We start from the raw sequence: 17,528 nt of genomic DNA on the forward strand, positions 1-17,528 counted from the left end.
ACAAGGAAAATAAATGTTCCACAAAATAGCCAACGATCAAGTCTATGTTAATATCATAAATTTAATAATTACACTTTTTCTATTTACTCAATTATTCTGGTTGAGACCTATGTTCATATATTTGGGAGAAACAAAGCAAGACACTGATTTCCTATTCACCTTTCAAGATTTGGTGACTTGTGAGAGTTAAGGAGAGATCTAGGTTCACATTTTTATGCAGTTATGCGGTTTAGGCCTTTAAAACCTGACAGGCTCACTGAATAAGCATTCTCTCTCAATTTATCAGAGGGATAATACTGGAAGATAGTAAGACTAAATACTGTATTGAGTTCTTTCAAGAAAGAGCAAATAACATAGATGCTTGATGAATGAGACTTTTACTTCATATGTGTATGTTTTTTAAGTTAACAACTGAAAAATATAGGAAGACGGGACTTTTTCAATGAATAAAGTAGTTAAGTCCTCATTTTTCAACTTTACTGCCTTATAACTTTATTGCTTGCATTCAAATGTAGTAAGATATAACTTCCAGCTATCCCAATATCGAGACATGCTGAAAATATCTGAGTGGCATAGGCCACTAAGTGGTCAGCCGTTTTTTAGCAGAAAGGCAAATTCAGTGTTTAGTTAACACATCCTGAAAAAAATCTTTAAAGAAAATGTTTAATGGGTATGGAAGAGAACAGTTTTTCAAAAAGCAATTCTGTTTGTGGTCAAATGTGATTTGCTCCCCATTATAATTCTGGATTAGAAAACCATTAAAACATACCCATGAAAGTGGTGCTTGGTGTAATAGAAGACAGTTCTTGATTTCTCTTAAATCCACATGTGTCTACATTTAGATGTGAGCTTCTTATTCCATCCTCTTCACTTGGGGGATAAATAGAAGGAATCAACTTATTACTTGGCATGTGTATTCTGGAGGTACTGAGGTATCGGTCAAAAGGATCTTCAGATAAGTGGATGTATGGATAGCAGTCTTTTTTCTTTAAGCAGCTTGAATCATAAAGGTCCATGCATGCTATTCTTTGCTCTGAATTGCCGCCTTAAAAAAACCAACAGGAAAAAAAATTACGATTTTACTGAAGACTGTTAAAATTAAAAAAGAGTGAAATAATTAAAACATGTATATAATATAAATTACCTGTATGGTATGTTTCGAACATTTCTGGGCTACATAAATTTTCTTTTAAATGTAGACTTCCTGAAGTTCCCAGGTAATGGCATAAGATTGAATCTGTTATAGCTTCCAAGTCATTTTCACTACAGCTATCTGTATGACAACGTCCTTTGAAAGGGAGATGACATATATCAGTCTCCTTTGATTTCAGATTTTTTTTCAAACCAAAACAACTTTCTACAGATATTCCTCAAGTTATGAATATTCACTTAGCAAATGTTCAAAGTTACAACATCCCTGCTAAAAGTACTTATGGCCAGGTCCCAATGTTATCTATGTTGCCACATCATAGCAATCAGCCTTTCCAACTTCTTGTGGGAAAAAAAAAGTACCACATTTTTCGGTGTATAAGATGCACCTTAATTTTGGGGGAGGAAAACAAGAAAAAAAGAATTCTGCCTCTGCCTACCAGCATCAGGAACAGCGGCGTCCTTACTTCCATTTGGATTTTGATAACGGGAGCGGCCTGGGGAAGCGCAGAGGTCGGGACTTGCTTGGTGAAGCAGATGCTGCGTAGGGGGCAAAAGGCAAGGCGCTGCCACCCAAAATCACTGTTGTCACGATCTCCGCTGCCTGGAGATCTCTGCTCCCTCCCTAATTCCAAAAATGGGGTGTGCAGAGGCAAAGAAAGAGGATCGCGTTTTTGGGCAGTTCCAGGCAGCAGAGATCGCGGCAACAGTTTTTGGGTGGTAGCGCCTTGCCTTATACCTCCTGCACAGCGCCCAGCAAGCCACCAGTTCTCCAGTGAGGCTGAGGCATCGGTCAGACATAGGTTGCTACAGCCAGATCTGCCTAGAGACTGAGTCATAGTTTTTTGACCACACCCCTTCCTCCTTCCTGTTGGGCCATTTCAACTCAGTTGGCCTGAGAGAAACATCTCTAGCAGATCTGGCTTCCAGCCCATTTCTGTTTGATTCTTTCAGAGTCACTGTGAGTTTTTTGACCAAATTTTTTTTTTCTAATCAGGAAACATACCAGGCTTGCTTCAGTCTAGCAGAGCCATACTGGTCTACTTGCCTTTTTTGGGAACACACCGGTCTACCTTCTTTAAAAATAGAGGCACCAGTCTACTAGCTGCCTACAGTGCTGATCAGCTGTAGTGCGGCCCTTTGAAGTGCTGCGGCAGATGCAAGACTGTTTTCATGAGGACGCACAGCTGTGCAATGCACAGAGGCTGACAACCTCCGAAGGGTGGAGGGCAGCAGGTGGGTGGGGCTACATTCGGTGTATAAGGCACACCCAGATTTTCACCCTCTTTTGGGGGGTAAAAAGGTGCGTCTTATACACCGAAAAATATGGTAAGTTCTCACAAAGTTGGACAGGGTTATTTTTTTTTTTTATATATAACCACAAACTTGCCTCATGGAATTGCTTACTCTCTCCTGTTCTGCATTGGAGAAAGCGACAACTTCAGAGGAGTACTGAACCTGCCTGGATTTCACAAATCTTTGGAGGATTCTTCTATGGTTTTCCTGTGCATTTGTTCTTCATGGTTGGTGGGGTGGGGAGGAAAGGCCCAAGCATCTTGGGACCCCAAGGGATGGGAAGAGGAGTATGGGATGTCTCAGTGGGTGTGGGGGGTGACCTTTGGTGTCTGGACGTAGCGATTTTGTCCCTGCACTAGGCCTCCCATGGTCTTCCCCATTCCTGAAGTACCCCATGTGCTCTTAACAACCCATGCATTTGATTAACAACTGCATTGGAGAGAGGAGGGATGGGGCTCATTCATTTAATGAGTTCCAATTAACAAATCCTCGTACTAATTGGCAGGTTCCATTACATTTATAACTCAAGAATTACCTGTATAGAGAAACATAACCAAATACAAACCAGCTTGAGTATACCGAGTTACAGCTTCTTTCAGCAGTCATAATCTTAGTAGCTTCCAAATTTTTAGTAAGACACACTCTCCATTCATTTATATTTGCTGACCACAAATTAAACATTCTATTGATGCATATCAAATTGATTCTGCTGGGGAAAATCATTAAATTCATGCAAACTATGCTCACTATCCATGGCAGCTCTTCAAAATAACCTGAGGAATCTGTATTATGAGGGGAAAATACTGGAAAACATCATTATGCAAAAGAGTGTTTTATGTGACAAAAATCTAAAGAATAGAATAGAATTTTATTGGCCAAGTGTGATTGGACACACAAGGAATTTGTCTTGGTGCATATGCTCTCAGTGTACATAAAAGAAAAGATACGTTCATCAAGGTACAACATTTACAACACAATTGATGATCAATATATCAATATAAATCATAAGGATTGCCAGCAACAAGTTATAGTCATACAGTCATAAGTGGAAAGAGATTGGTGATGGGAACTATGAAACGATTAATAGTAGTGCAGATTCAGTAAATAGTCTGACAGTGTTGAGGGAATTATTTGTTTAGCAGAGTGATGGCCTTCGGGAAAAAACTGTTCTTGTGTCTAGTTGTTCTGGTGTGCAGTGCTCTATAGCGTCGTTTTGAGGGTAGGAGTTGAAACAGTTTATGTCCAGGATGCGAGGGATCTGCAAATATTTTCACGGCCCTCTTCTTGATTCGTGCAGTATACAGGTCCTCAATGGAAGGCAAGTTGGTAGCAATTATTTTTTCTGCAGTTCTAATTATCCTCTGAAGTCTGTGTTTTTCTTGTTGGGTTGCAGAACCGAACCAGACAGTTATAGAGGTGCAAATGACAGACTCAATAATTCCTCTGTAGAATTGGATCAGCAGCTCCTTGGGCAGTTTGAGCTTACTGAGTTGGCGCAGAAAGAACATTCTTTGTTGTCCTTTTTAATGATGTTTTGATGTTAGCTGTCCATTTGAGATCTTGCGATATGATAGAACCCAGAAATTTGAAGGTTTCTACTGTTGATACTGTGTTGTCAAGTATTGTGAGAGGTGGAAGTATGGAAGGGTTTTTCCTAAAGTCTACCACCATTTCTACGGTTTTGAGTGTGTTCAGTTCCAGATTGTTTTGGTTGCACCACAAGGCTAGTCATTCGACCTCTCGTCTATATGCGGATTCATCATTGTCTCGAATGAGACCAATCACTGTTGTGTCATCTGCGAACTTCAGTAGCTTAACAAATGGATCATTGGAGATGCAGTCATTGGTATACAGAGAGAAGAGAAGTGGGGAGAGCACACAGCCTTGGGGGGCCCCTGTGCTAATTGTACAGGTATTTGATGTGATCTTGCTTAGCTTCACCTGCTGCTTCCTGTTTGTTAGGAAGCTTGTGATCCACTTACAAGTCTGTTCCGGTACCTGTAGCTGGTTTAGCTTAGTTAGAAGAATGTCTGGAATGATGGTATTGAATGCTGAACTAAAGTCTACAAAAAGGACCCTTGCATAGGTCTTTGGAGACTCAAGATGTTGTAGGATGTAGTGCAGAGCCATATTAACAGCATCATCTGTTGATCTATTTGCTCGGTATGCAAATTGCAAGGGGTCTAAGAGCGGATTCGTGATGGTTTTCAGGTAGGAAAGCACTAGCCTTTCAAAGGTTTTCATGACTACAGATGTTAGAGCAACTGGTCTGTAGTCATTCAGTTCCTTGATGGTGGGCTTCTTCGGCACTGGGATGATGGTAGAGCGTTTGAAGCAAGAAGGAACATAGCACATCTCTAGTGATTTATTGAAAATATGGGTGAAGATGGGGGCCAATTGGTCAGCACAGACTTTTAAGCAAGAAGGAGTTATCTTGTCTGGGCCTGGAGCTTTTCCTGGCTTTTGTCTGTGAAATAGGTCCTGCACTTCCTTTTCTGTGATCACTAGGGGTTGTGAACCCAATGAAATGGGGTCAGTTGTAGGAGGCTTGGCTGTTGTTGGTGTGTCTGAGATGGGGGTTGTGGAGATAGGTGTTATATTATGCTGAAATTCTAGCTCAAAACCTGAAATAAACTAGATTGGAGGCACTGCCTGGAACATAGCTGAAATATTCTTTCTCCAGATATGCGCATATATAGAGGGGGGAAACTCTCCTTCCTTTTTTACAGGAACTTTAGCCATGGATAGATAAACTAACTGCATGAAATATAGCCTCTTTCTGTTCCACAAAGAAGCACAAAGATGTGCTTCATAAGATCATCACTGAGAACACCGGTTTAAGTTTTGGGTTAGAGATTATTTTGGAACACAAGCTCTTTTCTTCTTTTACAACTGTGAAAAAAACCAGGACTTTTCTGTCAAATGTAAGGCCTTAGTTAGTATTGCAGATGAAAATACCGGGCAGAAATCTGTGTGTTTTAGCATTATGGTGTCAACTCGTGAAGCTTTCTGGACCTGCTCTCGAGTTGCCATAGGCAAGGTATGAAAAGTAGACCAGGAAGACCCCCTGGGTTGTTGCAACAGGTGGCAGAGCCAAGGAGACGGAAATCACAATGGACTTTATAGTTGAGCTGCTGAAGAGCGGGGGGGGGGGGACACAGTGACTTGGACTGTGATTGACCTATTCTCCAAGCAGGCACACTTTATACCCTGCAGTGGATTACCCTCAGCCCACCAGCTAGCCAAACTCTTCCTGAAGCACATCTACCACCTGCATGGAGTACCACGCAGAATCTTTTTTTTTTTTTGCATTTATATCCCAACCTTCTCCGAAGACTCAGGGCGGCTTACACTATGTTAGCAATAGTCTTCATTCTATTTGTATATTTATATACAAAGTCAACTTATTGCCCCCAACAATCTGGGTCCTCATTTTACCTACCTTATAAAGGATGGAAGGCTGAGTCAACCTTGGGCCTGGTGGGACTAGAACCTGCAGTAATTGCAGGCAGTTGCTGTTAATAACAGACTGCATTAGCAGCCTGAGCCACAGAGGCTCTCTCAGACAGAGGAGTCCAATTCATGGCTAAGTTCTGGAGGGAGTTCTTGTGGTCCACTGGGTCATCCCAGGGCCTTAGTTTGGCTTTTCATCTAAGTACCAATGGCAGGGCAGAGAGGCTTAACGCCATGGTAGAACAGTACCTGAGGTGCTACATGAACTACCAACAGTCCAATTGGCAGACCTTCTGCCATTTGTGAAGGTTGCTTACAATAATGCTGTTCATAGAAGCATGGGACTAACCCCTTTCAAGGTAGCAAGTGGTATGGATTTCGTCCCAATGCTGGAATACCCAAGGAAACCCTCTTCCTCAGTTTGACTGACTGGCTGTCAATGCTAAACGCAGCATGGGAAAATGTCAAGAAAGCACTAGCTAAAGCAGTGCAGACCTATAAGCAACAGGCAGACAAACACCGAGCCCTACAACGTCCGTTCCAAGTGGGGAGAAGGTCTACCTATCCACAAAATACTTAAGGCTAAAGCTTCCCAGCAAGAAGCTGGGACCTAAGTTCATTGGGCCATACCCCATAGTAAAGATTATCAGCCTGGTCATGGTGCAACTGAAGCTGCCCCGAATGCTGGGGAAAATACATCCAATATTCCACAGCAGCCTCTTAAAACATGTGGTCAGGTCAACCCTGAGACCACCCCGTGAGCCCCCAGATCCAGTGGTCATAGGAAGCCAAACCCATTATGAGGTGCAACGCATTCTCAACTCTAGGTGACACAGGGGCCAACTCCAAGTGGAGGGGGCTACCCTCCATCAGAGGCGTCATGGGTAAAGAGCAGAAACATCCAAGCTGACTGTTTCATAGCCAGATTCCATGAAAAAAACCCCAACACTTAAATGTACTCAAATTGTTTTTACTTTGCGGAGGTTGCCTTCAGGAAGCCGAATGTCAACTCGCGAACCTTTCCTGACCTGCTCTCGAGTTGCTATAGGCAAGGGGATGGGAATCACGCCTCACAGCTGCACCAAGGAATCCACACCTCAGTCAAAACAAGACAAGCCTAGCCGGCCGAAGTCAAAAGCATCTCCACAGAGACACACAACGGCTGGAGGGAGTACTTCTACGACCCATGAAATTGTTTCGTTGGGGAATGTGACTGATGACACACTCTGGGGGGAGTGGGAAACAGGGTCAGAGGCAAGGTGCGAAGTGGGTGAAGCCAGAGCTGGCTTTACCTAGGTTGTGCCGACATGGCACTCCTAATAAACAACTGGATTTTTCTTGCTAAATGGCTTGAGACTCTTAATTTTATTAGGGCATTGATCAGAACCCTGACATATGGATTTTTGTTTAAAAACATGGGTCTAGGTGAAAACTAAAAATGAAGTCATTGACAACCTTCAGTCTCAAAAGACTATGGTATCATGCTCTGGAAAGAGGTCCTAAAACAGCATCTAGTATGACTAAAAAGGCCAATTCAAGAGTGGCAATCCCTTCCACAATGAGGGCAGATACATTCTGTCTCCTGCCCAGCTGGGCAGTGGACAGAAAAATGAAGTAATATGCAGAATAACAAGAATGTTCAAGTCAACTTCTTTAAAAATGCTAATAAACTTGGGTGGCAGTTGGCTTACAAGCTGAAGAAGGAGAAAGTGGATAGAATTATCCAACACTATATCATGAAATGGGGATTCCACAAAATAATGAAGAAGAGAAAAAGAGAATAGTACAATATTATTATATGAACCTTTACAAACAAAAGAAAACAACAAAGGATAAAATTGATAATTACCTGTTGGAAGAAGGGCTTATGCCACTAGAAGAAGAAAAAAGGGTAATGTTAAATAAAGAAATAAAACTAGAAGAATTGAGGGGGGCAATCCTAAGACTTAAAAACAATAAGACACCAGGACCGGATGGTCTCCCAGGGGAGGTCTATAAAAAATTGAATGAGATTATAGAACCAGTCCTATTAGAAATATGTAATGAAGCTCTGCAAGAAGCAAAACTACCAGAATCATGGAGGGAAGCTCACATCACTTTAATTGCGAAAGAAGGTACAGATAAAATTAATCATTAATTAATCAAATTAATAACTATAGACTTATATCACTATTAAATGCTGATTACAAAATATTTATGAACGTAATTGCAGAGAGGATGAAGAGAGTGTTGAACGAGATTATACATTCCGACCAAAATGGCTTTCTACCAAATAGACAAATAAAGGACAATATAAGAATAATAATAGACATACTGGAATAGCGCACCCAGGGAAACAAATGGTCCTTGTTTTCCTGGAGGCTCAAAAGGCCTTTGATAACCTCAATTGCCAATTTATGATAGGGCAAATTAGAAATATGAAAATGAGAACTAAATTTGAAAATATGATAGAGGCAATTACTCGACGCAAAAGGCAAAAGTAATAATAAATGGAGATACCACTATCACCTTCCAAATAACCAAAGGGGAACGACAAGGATGTCCACTATCACCACTCCTTTTAATCTTAACATTAGAAGTATTCCTAAAGCATAAGAGCAAATCAGGGAATAAAAGGAACAAAAGTTAAAGGTGAAGAGTTCAAAGTACAGGCCTTCGCGGGTGACATGGTATTCATCACTGAAGAGCCTTTGGAATCTGGTCCCACCCTAACACAAGAAATAGAAAAATATGGGGAAGTGTCTGCACTTAAAATCAATAAAGGGAAAATTAAATGATAGTTAAACATTTCATAACCAAACAGAAGGAAGAATTGGAAAAGGAAATGGGTTTACAAATTGTAAAAAAAAATCAAATACTTAGGGATATGGATAATGGCAAAATGTTCATCACTTAAGGAGGACAATTATATGGTATTAGCTCAAAAATTAAAGAATGATTTGGGGGAGGTTACAATTATCACTTTTAGGTAGGATAGCAGTTATTAAGATGAATGTCCTACCTAAATTACTATACCTATTCCAGACAGTCCCCATATTATTAGACAGAACATTTTTTGGAGAACTTAATAAAATTACCACAAAATTCCTATAGCCTATTCGCCTATTGACCTCCTTCGACTGCGAGGTTCCCCCGCCTCGCAGGAATGGCCCTCCAAGTTATCGAGGGCTTACCTCAACGAAGGGTCTTGGGACCCAGAGAGGTGGCATGTGGCCAAGAAGAATTTATGGGGATTTTTAAATAGATTTTTAAATAAGGGTTTTTTAAGGGGGGGAGGGACAAGACGGGTGGGGGAGAGAACCCGTCGGGGAGGGATCCAGCCCCGGTGCTTGTTCGCGGCATTACGACATCTGGTCTGGAGGCAGGGGGGGAGGGGTCTGTTCCAGGATTAGAGGGTGGTTCAATCTGTACGGTAAGTGGGAGGGGCAGATATGGCGGAGGGGGGGGCGTATCGAGTGTGGGGAGCACGTGCTCGATGTTTGAAAGCGATCACGTGCTCCGGCCCCTCAGTCCCTACCCATTCCTCGGGCGGCCATGATCCTCAGAGCTTGGATCTTCAGTTGATGTTATGTAATGCCCGGTCCGTGGCAAATAAAGCTCCCCTGATTTGCGATCTTATTCAGGGGGAGTCCGCGGACCTTATGGGCATTACGGAGACCTGGTTGGGTCCAGAGGGGGGGGTTCCCCTCGTTGAGTTGTGCCCTCTGGGTTTCCAAGCATTTCATCAACCGAGGGCCCAAGGTAGGGGTGGGGGGTGGCGGTTGTCATTAAGGAAGATCTAGAGCCGAGGGAGGCCACTGTTCCTCAGATTGCTGGCTGTGAATCCCTCTATGTGAGGTGGGGCCATAGGAATCAGTTGGGTTTGTTGATCGCGTACCTGGCTCCTTGCTACGTGACCCCAGCCCTGCCCGAGCTGCTGGAGGTACTTGCCAGTGTGGCGGTTGAGACCCCCAGACTTATAGTCATGGGGGATTTCAACTTGCCATCGACTGGCTTGTCATCAACGGCAGCTCGGGAGTTCCAGGCTTCCATGACGGCCTTGGACCTGATTCGGGTAAATGATGGCCCTACGCACATGGGAGGAGGCACGCTAGATCTAATTTATATCTCTGGACAGTGGCTAAATGATCTGGATTTAGATGACGTAGTAACAGAACCGATGTCATGATCAGATCATTTTCTCCTTCGCCTGGACTTCCGAACCGCCGCCCACCATCGCAGGGAGATGGAACCTGTACGTTGGTTCCGTCCCAGGCGCCTGATGGACCCTGAGAGGTTCCTGACGGAGCTTGGGCCATTCCCTGAGGATCTGGCCCGCGGCTCGGCTGAGGAACTAGTTGTGGCCTGGGAACAGGCCGCGGCTGGGGCCTTGGACTGTGTCGTGCCTTTGCGGCCTCTGACCCGGCGCAGATCTCGTCCGGCCCCTTGGTTCTCCGAGGGGCTGAGGGAGATGAAACGCCGGAGAAGACGCCTAGAGAGTACTTGGAGGTCCAGCCGTTCCGAAGCTGATCAGACACTAGTTAGGTCCTATTCTAGGACCTACCTAGTGGCAATGAGGGAGGCGAGGCGCTCATACGCCTCCACCCTCATTGCGTCGGCAGATAACTGCCCGGCCGCCCTGTTTCGGGTGACCCGCTCCCTCCTTCATCAGGAGGTGCGGGATGACCCTTTGCAGGGACGTGCCGAGGAGTTTAGTGGTTATCTATACGATAAAATCGCTCAGCTCCGGGATGGTCTGGACTGAAATTGGGATGATCCAAGCGAGAGAGAGGAGGCACGCGTCTTGTTGAGTCTGTTTGGGATGAGTTTGACCCTGTGGCTCCCGAGGATGTGGACAGGTTGTTGGGGAGGCTCCACGCCACCACATGTTTACTGGACCCGTGTCCTTCCTGGCTGGTGCTGGCCACTCAGGAGGTGACACGAGGCTGGCTCCAGGGGATTATCAACGCTTCTTTGTTGGAAGGGGTTTTCCCTGCCGCCTTGAGAGAGGCGGTGGTGAGACCCCTCCTCAAGAAGCCCTCCCTGGATCCAGCTATTTTGGGTAATTATCGTCCGGTCTCCAACCTTCGCTTTGCTGCGAAGGTTGTAGAGAGTGCTGTGGCGCGGCAGCTACCCCAATACCTGGATGAATCCATCTATCTAGACCCGTTCCAGTCCGGCTTCCGACCCGGATACAGCACGGAGACAGCTTTGGTCGCGTTGGTGGATGATCTCTGGAGGGCCAGGGACAGGGGTTATTCCTCTGCCCTGGTCTTACTAGATCTCTCAGCGGCTTTTGATACCATCGACCATGGTATCTTGCTGCGCCGGTTGGGGGGATTGGGAGTGGGAGGCACCGTGTATCGGTGGTTCTCCGCCTATCTCTCCAATCGGTCGCAGACGGTGTTGACGGGGGGGGGCAGAGGTCGGCCGCGAGGTGCCTCACCTGTGGGGTGCCGCAGGGGTCGATTCTCTCGCCCCTTCTGTTCAACATCTACATGAAGCCGTTGGGTGAAATCATCAGTGGCTTTGGGGTGAGATACCAGCTGTACGCTGATGATACTCAGCTGTACTTTTCCACCCCGGGCCACCCCAACGAAGTTGTTGAAGTGCTGTCCCGGTGTTTGGAAGCCGTACGGGTCTGGATGGGGAGAAACAGGCTCAAGCTTAATCCCTCCAAGACGGAGTGGCTGTGGATGCCGGCACCCCGATTCAGTCAGCTGCAGCCGCGGCTGACTGTTGGAGGCGAGTTACTGGCCCCAAAGGATAGGGTGCGCAACTTAGGTGTTCTCCTGGATGAAGATCATTTGACGGCCGTCTCCAGGAGGGCCTTCCACCAGGTTCGCCTGGTTCGGCAGTTGCGCCCCTTCCTTGATCGGGATGCCTTGTGCACAGTCACTCATGCGCTCGTTACCTCTCGCTTGGATTATTGTAATGCTCTCTACATGGGGCTCCCCTTGAGGTGCACCCGGAGGCTGCAGTTGGTCCAGAATGCAGCTGTGCGGGTGATAGAGGGAGCTCCGCATAGCTCCCGTGTAACACCGCTCCTGCGCAGACTGCACTGGCTGCCTGTGGCCTTTCGGGTGCACTTTAAGGTTTTGGTTACAACCTTTAAAGCGCTCCATGGCTTAGGGCCTGGGTACTTATGGGACTGCCTGCTGTTACCTTATGCCTCCCACCGACCTGTGCGCTCTCACAGAGAGGGACTTCTCAGGGTGCCGTCCGCCAAGCAATGTCGGCTGGCGGCCCCCAGCGGAAGATCTTTCTCTGTGGGGGCTCCCACCCTCTGGAACGAACTTCCCCCGGGTTTACGTCAAATACCTGACCTTCGGACCTTCCGCCGCGAATTGAAAACACATCTATTTATTCGTGCGGGGCTGGCCTAAATTTTATTGGTTTTAAATTTATTATTAATTTTAATGGGGTTTTTAGTTTTATATGGCCATTTTTATAATAAGTTTTTTAATTAGTATTTTAAATTGTATATTTTGTACTGTTTGTTTTTTATCTTGGCTATACACCGCCCTGAGTCCTTCGGGAGAAGGGCGGTATAAAAATTGAATAAATAATAATAATAATAATAATAAAAAAATTTGTTTGGGCAGGGAAGAAGGCAAGAATTAAATTATCCTCTCTTCAAGATAGTAGAGATAGGGGTGGCTTTGGACTACCAGCATGGGAACTCTACCACAAGGCGGCATCTTTGGTTTGGATAAGGGAATGGGTCAATTTAAATAATAGAAGAATTATAGTATTGGAAGGCCAAGACTTACAAAAAGGGTGGCATGTCTTCATGTGGGATAAAGGAAGTAAGACACATTCATATGTTCACAGACATAAAATAAGAGACGCATTGGTACGGAATTGGGAAGACATAAAGGAAAAACACTACATGAAAATTCCTGGCTGGTTATCCACTATGGAGACAATGATCCACCTCACACACTAGACATAAGTAAGAGGCCAAGATATATGGAAATATTAGACAAACAGGGAAAACTCAAAAATATTCAGACATTAAAGGAACAGGGAATATCGATAGATTGGTGGCCATATTTACAATTGCAATCCGGATATAAGAAAGACATGGAAGAATTTGGAATGGATATGGAACCAAATCAACTAGACAAATTATTGATAGGCCCAGAAGGAAAATTAGTATCTAAATTAAACAAATACCAATTAGAGTTTGATAGAATGGAAGAGGTGATGAAAGAACCGATGATCGAATGGGCAAAGAATATAGGGCACAATATAGATTTAGATAATTGGGAAATAATCTGGAATAAAAATTTAAAATTAACCAAATCTACCGCTTACAAAGAAAATCAATATAAATTCCTTTACCGCTGGCACTTAGCGCCAGCTAGGTTGGCCAAAATGTATCCAAATCTAAGTCCAAAGTGCTGGAAATATATCCAACATCAAGGTACCTTCTTTCATGTCTGGTGGTTGTGCCCCGAAGCGAAAAAGTACTGGGTTAAGATACAGGGATGGTTACAGGATATAACAAAATGCCAAATTGAATTGAACCCAGAAACATTTCTCTTGGGAATGTTTAAGACAAAACTTGATAAAAAAACAAGGTATTTGATTTTGTAGTGGCAAGGACTGCGTTCGCGCAACATTGGAAACTCAGTAACATACCACCAGAGAGTCTGATTATCCAAAATGTATATGATTGCGCAGAAATGGATAGGCTTGCTATAGAATTACAAGGAAAAGAAGATTCAGAATACTATGTGGTCTGAGAAAATTGGTACACCTGGAATTCAGTCGAAATAGAAAACAAAATATATATAAGGCCATTGATGATTAGATGTATATAATGTATATAGAAATTATATGGAAGGTAGATCTGAAATATACAATATCACGGTTTTGTTGAATATGTACAATTGTTATAAAAAAAGAAAATTGTAATAAAAACAAAATTAAAAAAAAAAAGAATGTTCAAGTCATTTCCTAGAAGTGTTCTTCAGCTGGAAAAAACATACATATCAAGAAGATATATAGAACAGCACTACTGTAAAACTAGAAACATCTGGATATATAATATTAGGACAGCTTTGGGCCAATAATAGTCAGAAGACAATCCTTCATCAGTCGATGAGAAATTTAGAAATAGTAAAATAAAACTATTGTTCTCCAATTTATTTGGTTAAAGAACAACAGTTCTTTAACCAGGACCTTAAGCTGCAGTTCTGCAACACATTACATTGGAATGAATCCCAGAATTACATTCTGCAGCACATTACATTGGAATGAATCCCCACATGAATTGCATCCTTACCGTTGCTTTGTCTTTGTTGAAAGAAATACCCACCCATGGGGGATGACTGTACAAAGTGATGCTGGCTTCCATTCTCTGATGACCCATATCCATCTTGTCTTTCAGCTAAAGTTCCTTGGGATGACAGATAGCTTGGAATATCAGCAGGTAAGTTTGTCTCATCTGTGATAAGCAATGTACATGCACAAAACTATCAGTGACTCAATTCTCTGAAGTATTTTGCATGAGCTACAGAAGGATGAGTTTCAAAAATTATTTATATTTCAGAATTTGAGTCAAAACACACAAATATTTCTGCAAGAAAAACTTCAGAAGGGTAACCTCAAACATGTTTGAGAGTCTGTTCCAAGTTCTAGCTTACTCACCTGTGTTTGTAACACTACAATCTTCATTTCTCTTCCTCGTGTGATATATGATGATCACCCACACAAGGGATGTGCCAACCACACAGCACACCACAGCTATGATCACTACTCCCACTGTAGCCCATCCATCATCATCGAGAGACAGGGCAGCATTTTGAGGAGAATCACAGGTAGGAGTAGGAATCACACTCAGGAGAATGTTGCCTCTCTCAGTTCCAAGTGTGTTAGATATTTCACATGTGTATTTCCCAGCATCTTCAAAATCTATGTCTACAATAATAAGCAACTGATTTCCCGCAGCAAAGAAATGCCTTTCTGTCACTGCTAAAGTGACATCATCTTTGGTCCAATTCAGCCGAGGAGATGGGCTGCCCCCAGCAATACACTGCAAGACTGCCGTTTCACCTTTCATCACAGTTCGATCCAGCAAGGGCCTCAAAAAGGAGGGTGTTTCTGAAAATGGATAAAAAGTTAGTAAACTCATAAAAGTTCTCAGGCTAGAATCTTAATCATAGATTGCACAATTATGTGCAAATATACTGAAAATAATAGATCAAGTCTAATAAAGAAACGCTATGTGAATTAAGCTGTATTTATTGCTGTCAAAAAACAAAATGGTAAGCTACCAAATTACCAGTGTTCAGCTTAGAGGGACATGATATTCTTACCTAATACTGTTAATGTCGCATTTGCAGAAATACTGCCTGCAGTATTCTGAGCTGTGCAGCTGTAAAGACCTGTATCCTCAATTTTGACATCCACAATAAAAAACACATCATCCTCAGGCATCACATGCATGCGTCTCTTGCGTGCTGCAGGGAAGTCAGTACCACCATCTTTCTGCCAAGCAATCTGGGGCATGGGATGACCAACAGCAGCACATTCTAGCCGTGCTGTTGCCCCTGCACGGATTGTAAGATCCATGGGCATCTTGGTAAACAATGGAAGCACTATAAGAAAGAACAAATCTATGTATCGGGAATTGTTCCAATGAAGATTTGTCATGAATTCTTTCAGGGGGAGATCACAACTGATTTCCAATTCCCAAAAGAATAGAATAAAAAGTCTTGTTTTCTCAGGCCATTTTTTTGAATTTTGCTTTTGCATTTGTGGCTTTGAGTCAGTCTTGATTCCTGGTAGTTTCCTCAACAAGTACACACAACTTTCTTGGCAATGTTTTTGGAAGTGGTTTGCCTTTGCTTTTTTGCTAGGGCTAAGTGAGCATGACTGGCTTCATGCTTAAGGTAGGACTGAAACTAGCAGTTTCTGATTTTTAGCCTAGTGTCTTAGGTACTACACTGAAACTTAGCTTTATAAATTTGGTGACAATTTATTGATTTACTTATTGATTTTTAATGATTTATTTATTTTTAATATTTACTGTGAACTTTTTAGAGAAGACTGATGCTGGAAGATAAACATACAACAAAAACAAACTAATATAGGCTTATAGTCCTAAAAATGAAAACAGGCAAACAAATATATATCTGGTAGCATCCCTAGGGAGACCATTTTACTGAGAGGATGTCACCTCTGAGAATCTTCTTGTTGCCACCTGTTTTTTCTTAATTCATAGGGTTCCTTGAGAAGACCCACCCATAATAGGTCAAACAGATATAACGATTAGAATGTTTTTATATAACTGCCTTCTCAGTTATAAAAAACCTCATTTAATTCTGTCATGAGAGCAGAAGACCTCATAAAAAAATAAGAGTTCTAAACCTTGGTCCTCGTTATCAATTGAGCAACTATATTCTAAATAGTTATTTCCAGATAGCCTTGAAATATAATTTTAGTGTTAATACATTCCCAGAGGTTTCCACATGTTGTTGAAAACCTTACAGAAACTCCAGCTAGAATAGCCAGCATTAAGAATGCTGGGAGCTATAATATGAGGAGCTCTAGTTATTTTACCTACAAAGTACAGCAATCTAAATGGAGGCTTGTAGGTACAAATAACTGTGATTAAATGAAAAGAAGGATTTACTCTTTCAAAGTTCTTCAATAAAGCTTCAGTAAAAAATTCATTTATTTTCTCATACATCCATATAGCCAGCTAATATCTGCTCAATATCTATTAAATATTCTAAGCAAAACCTTTTGGAAGGAATGCTATATCATACATTTTTATTTTAATATATAAATATATTTTAAATGCTTACTGTTCACTGTAAGTTTAGCCTTGACAGAGTACGATGAGCCAAAGTGATTGGATATAACACACTGGTATTTTCCTTCATTACTGAATTCAACATTGTGCAGCCTAAGGATGGTGGTGTACTCCATCACTTCACCACCTTGTGCCCTAAGGTGGGCATAATTCTCCATTTCAGCATCACCTATTAATTCATTATCCTTTTTCCATGCAAAAGTCATTGGGGAATCACTGCTGCTGGCTGCTGAACATATAAAACTTAAATTGGAGCCTTTGATTGCTGACTGAGTTTCAGGTTGGACAGTTATCTGTGGCTTTGGAAAATCATCTATTAAAAAAGAGCCAAAAAAAAAAAAGAGAGAGTAGCATTGAATAAGACCACACAATTTCTTGTCCATCAGAAAAAGTGAGAGATCAGACTTGAAAACTTATTAGTTCTGATACAGTCAATTTTATATAGCACATATTTTTATAATTTGGTTGGGACAGATGCCAAGTTAGGAATTGCTAATCTAATAAATGTCAATTTTTTATGCATATTCTGCTCAGAAATATGATCCATCAAGTTGACGAACCTTTCTTGTATACTTATATACAAAGACATTCTATATGGTTTAAAATAAATTGATTACATTTTCCACAGCACTCTCAATCACATAGCTAATTATTGAAAAGCTGGCAGCCCACTAACCTAAAAGCATAGACGGGAAAGCTGTACTGACACAGAGAGAAAGACTAGATAGCTACTTATGCCTGGTCATCTCCCGTTTAGATTATTGCAATGTAGTCCACGTGGAGCTACCCTTGAAGAGTATTTGGAAGCACACAGAGTTCTGAA

General features: G+C 42.5%; 1 protein-coding gene across 8 annotated transcripts in view; it reads right to left on the reverse strand.

The window, feature by feature from the left end:
- Positions 1-17,528, reverse strand: part of LRIG3 (leucine rich repeats and immunoglobulin like domains 3) — a 157,446-nt gene that overhangs the window by 28,201 nt on the left and 111,717 nt on the right. For 3 of the 8 annotated variants that reach the window (XM_058191401.1, XM_058191402.1, XM_058191399.1), the window contains 6 exons: positions 16,698-17,018; positions 15,204-15,485; positions 14,536-14,988; positions 14,171-14,332; positions 1,145-1,288; positions 770-1,045 (listed from right to left, as the gene is read on the reverse strand). In XM_058191401.1, coding sequence (XP_058047384.1) covers positions 770-1,045; positions 1,145-1,288; positions 14,171-14,332; positions 14,536-14,988; positions 15,204-15,485; positions 16,698-17,018 — 1,638 coding nt within the window. Of the gene's footprint in view, positions 1-769; positions 1,046-1,144; positions 1,289-7,747; positions 7,772-14,170; positions 14,333-14,535; positions 14,989-15,203; positions 15,486-16,697; positions 17,019-17,528 lie in introns of those variants that run through there. The other 5 variants (XM_058191400.1, XM_058191406.1, XM_058191405.1 and 2 more) reach the window with 5 other exon arrangements.

This window comes from Ahaetulla prasina, chromosome 7 (genome assembly GCF_028640845.1).
Source record: "Ahaetulla prasina isolate Xishuangbanna chromosome 7, ASM2864084v1, whole genome shotgun sequence".
NCBI classification, from domain to species: Eukaryota; Metazoa; Chordata; class Lepidosauria; order Squamata; family Colubridae; genus Ahaetulla; species Ahaetulla prasina.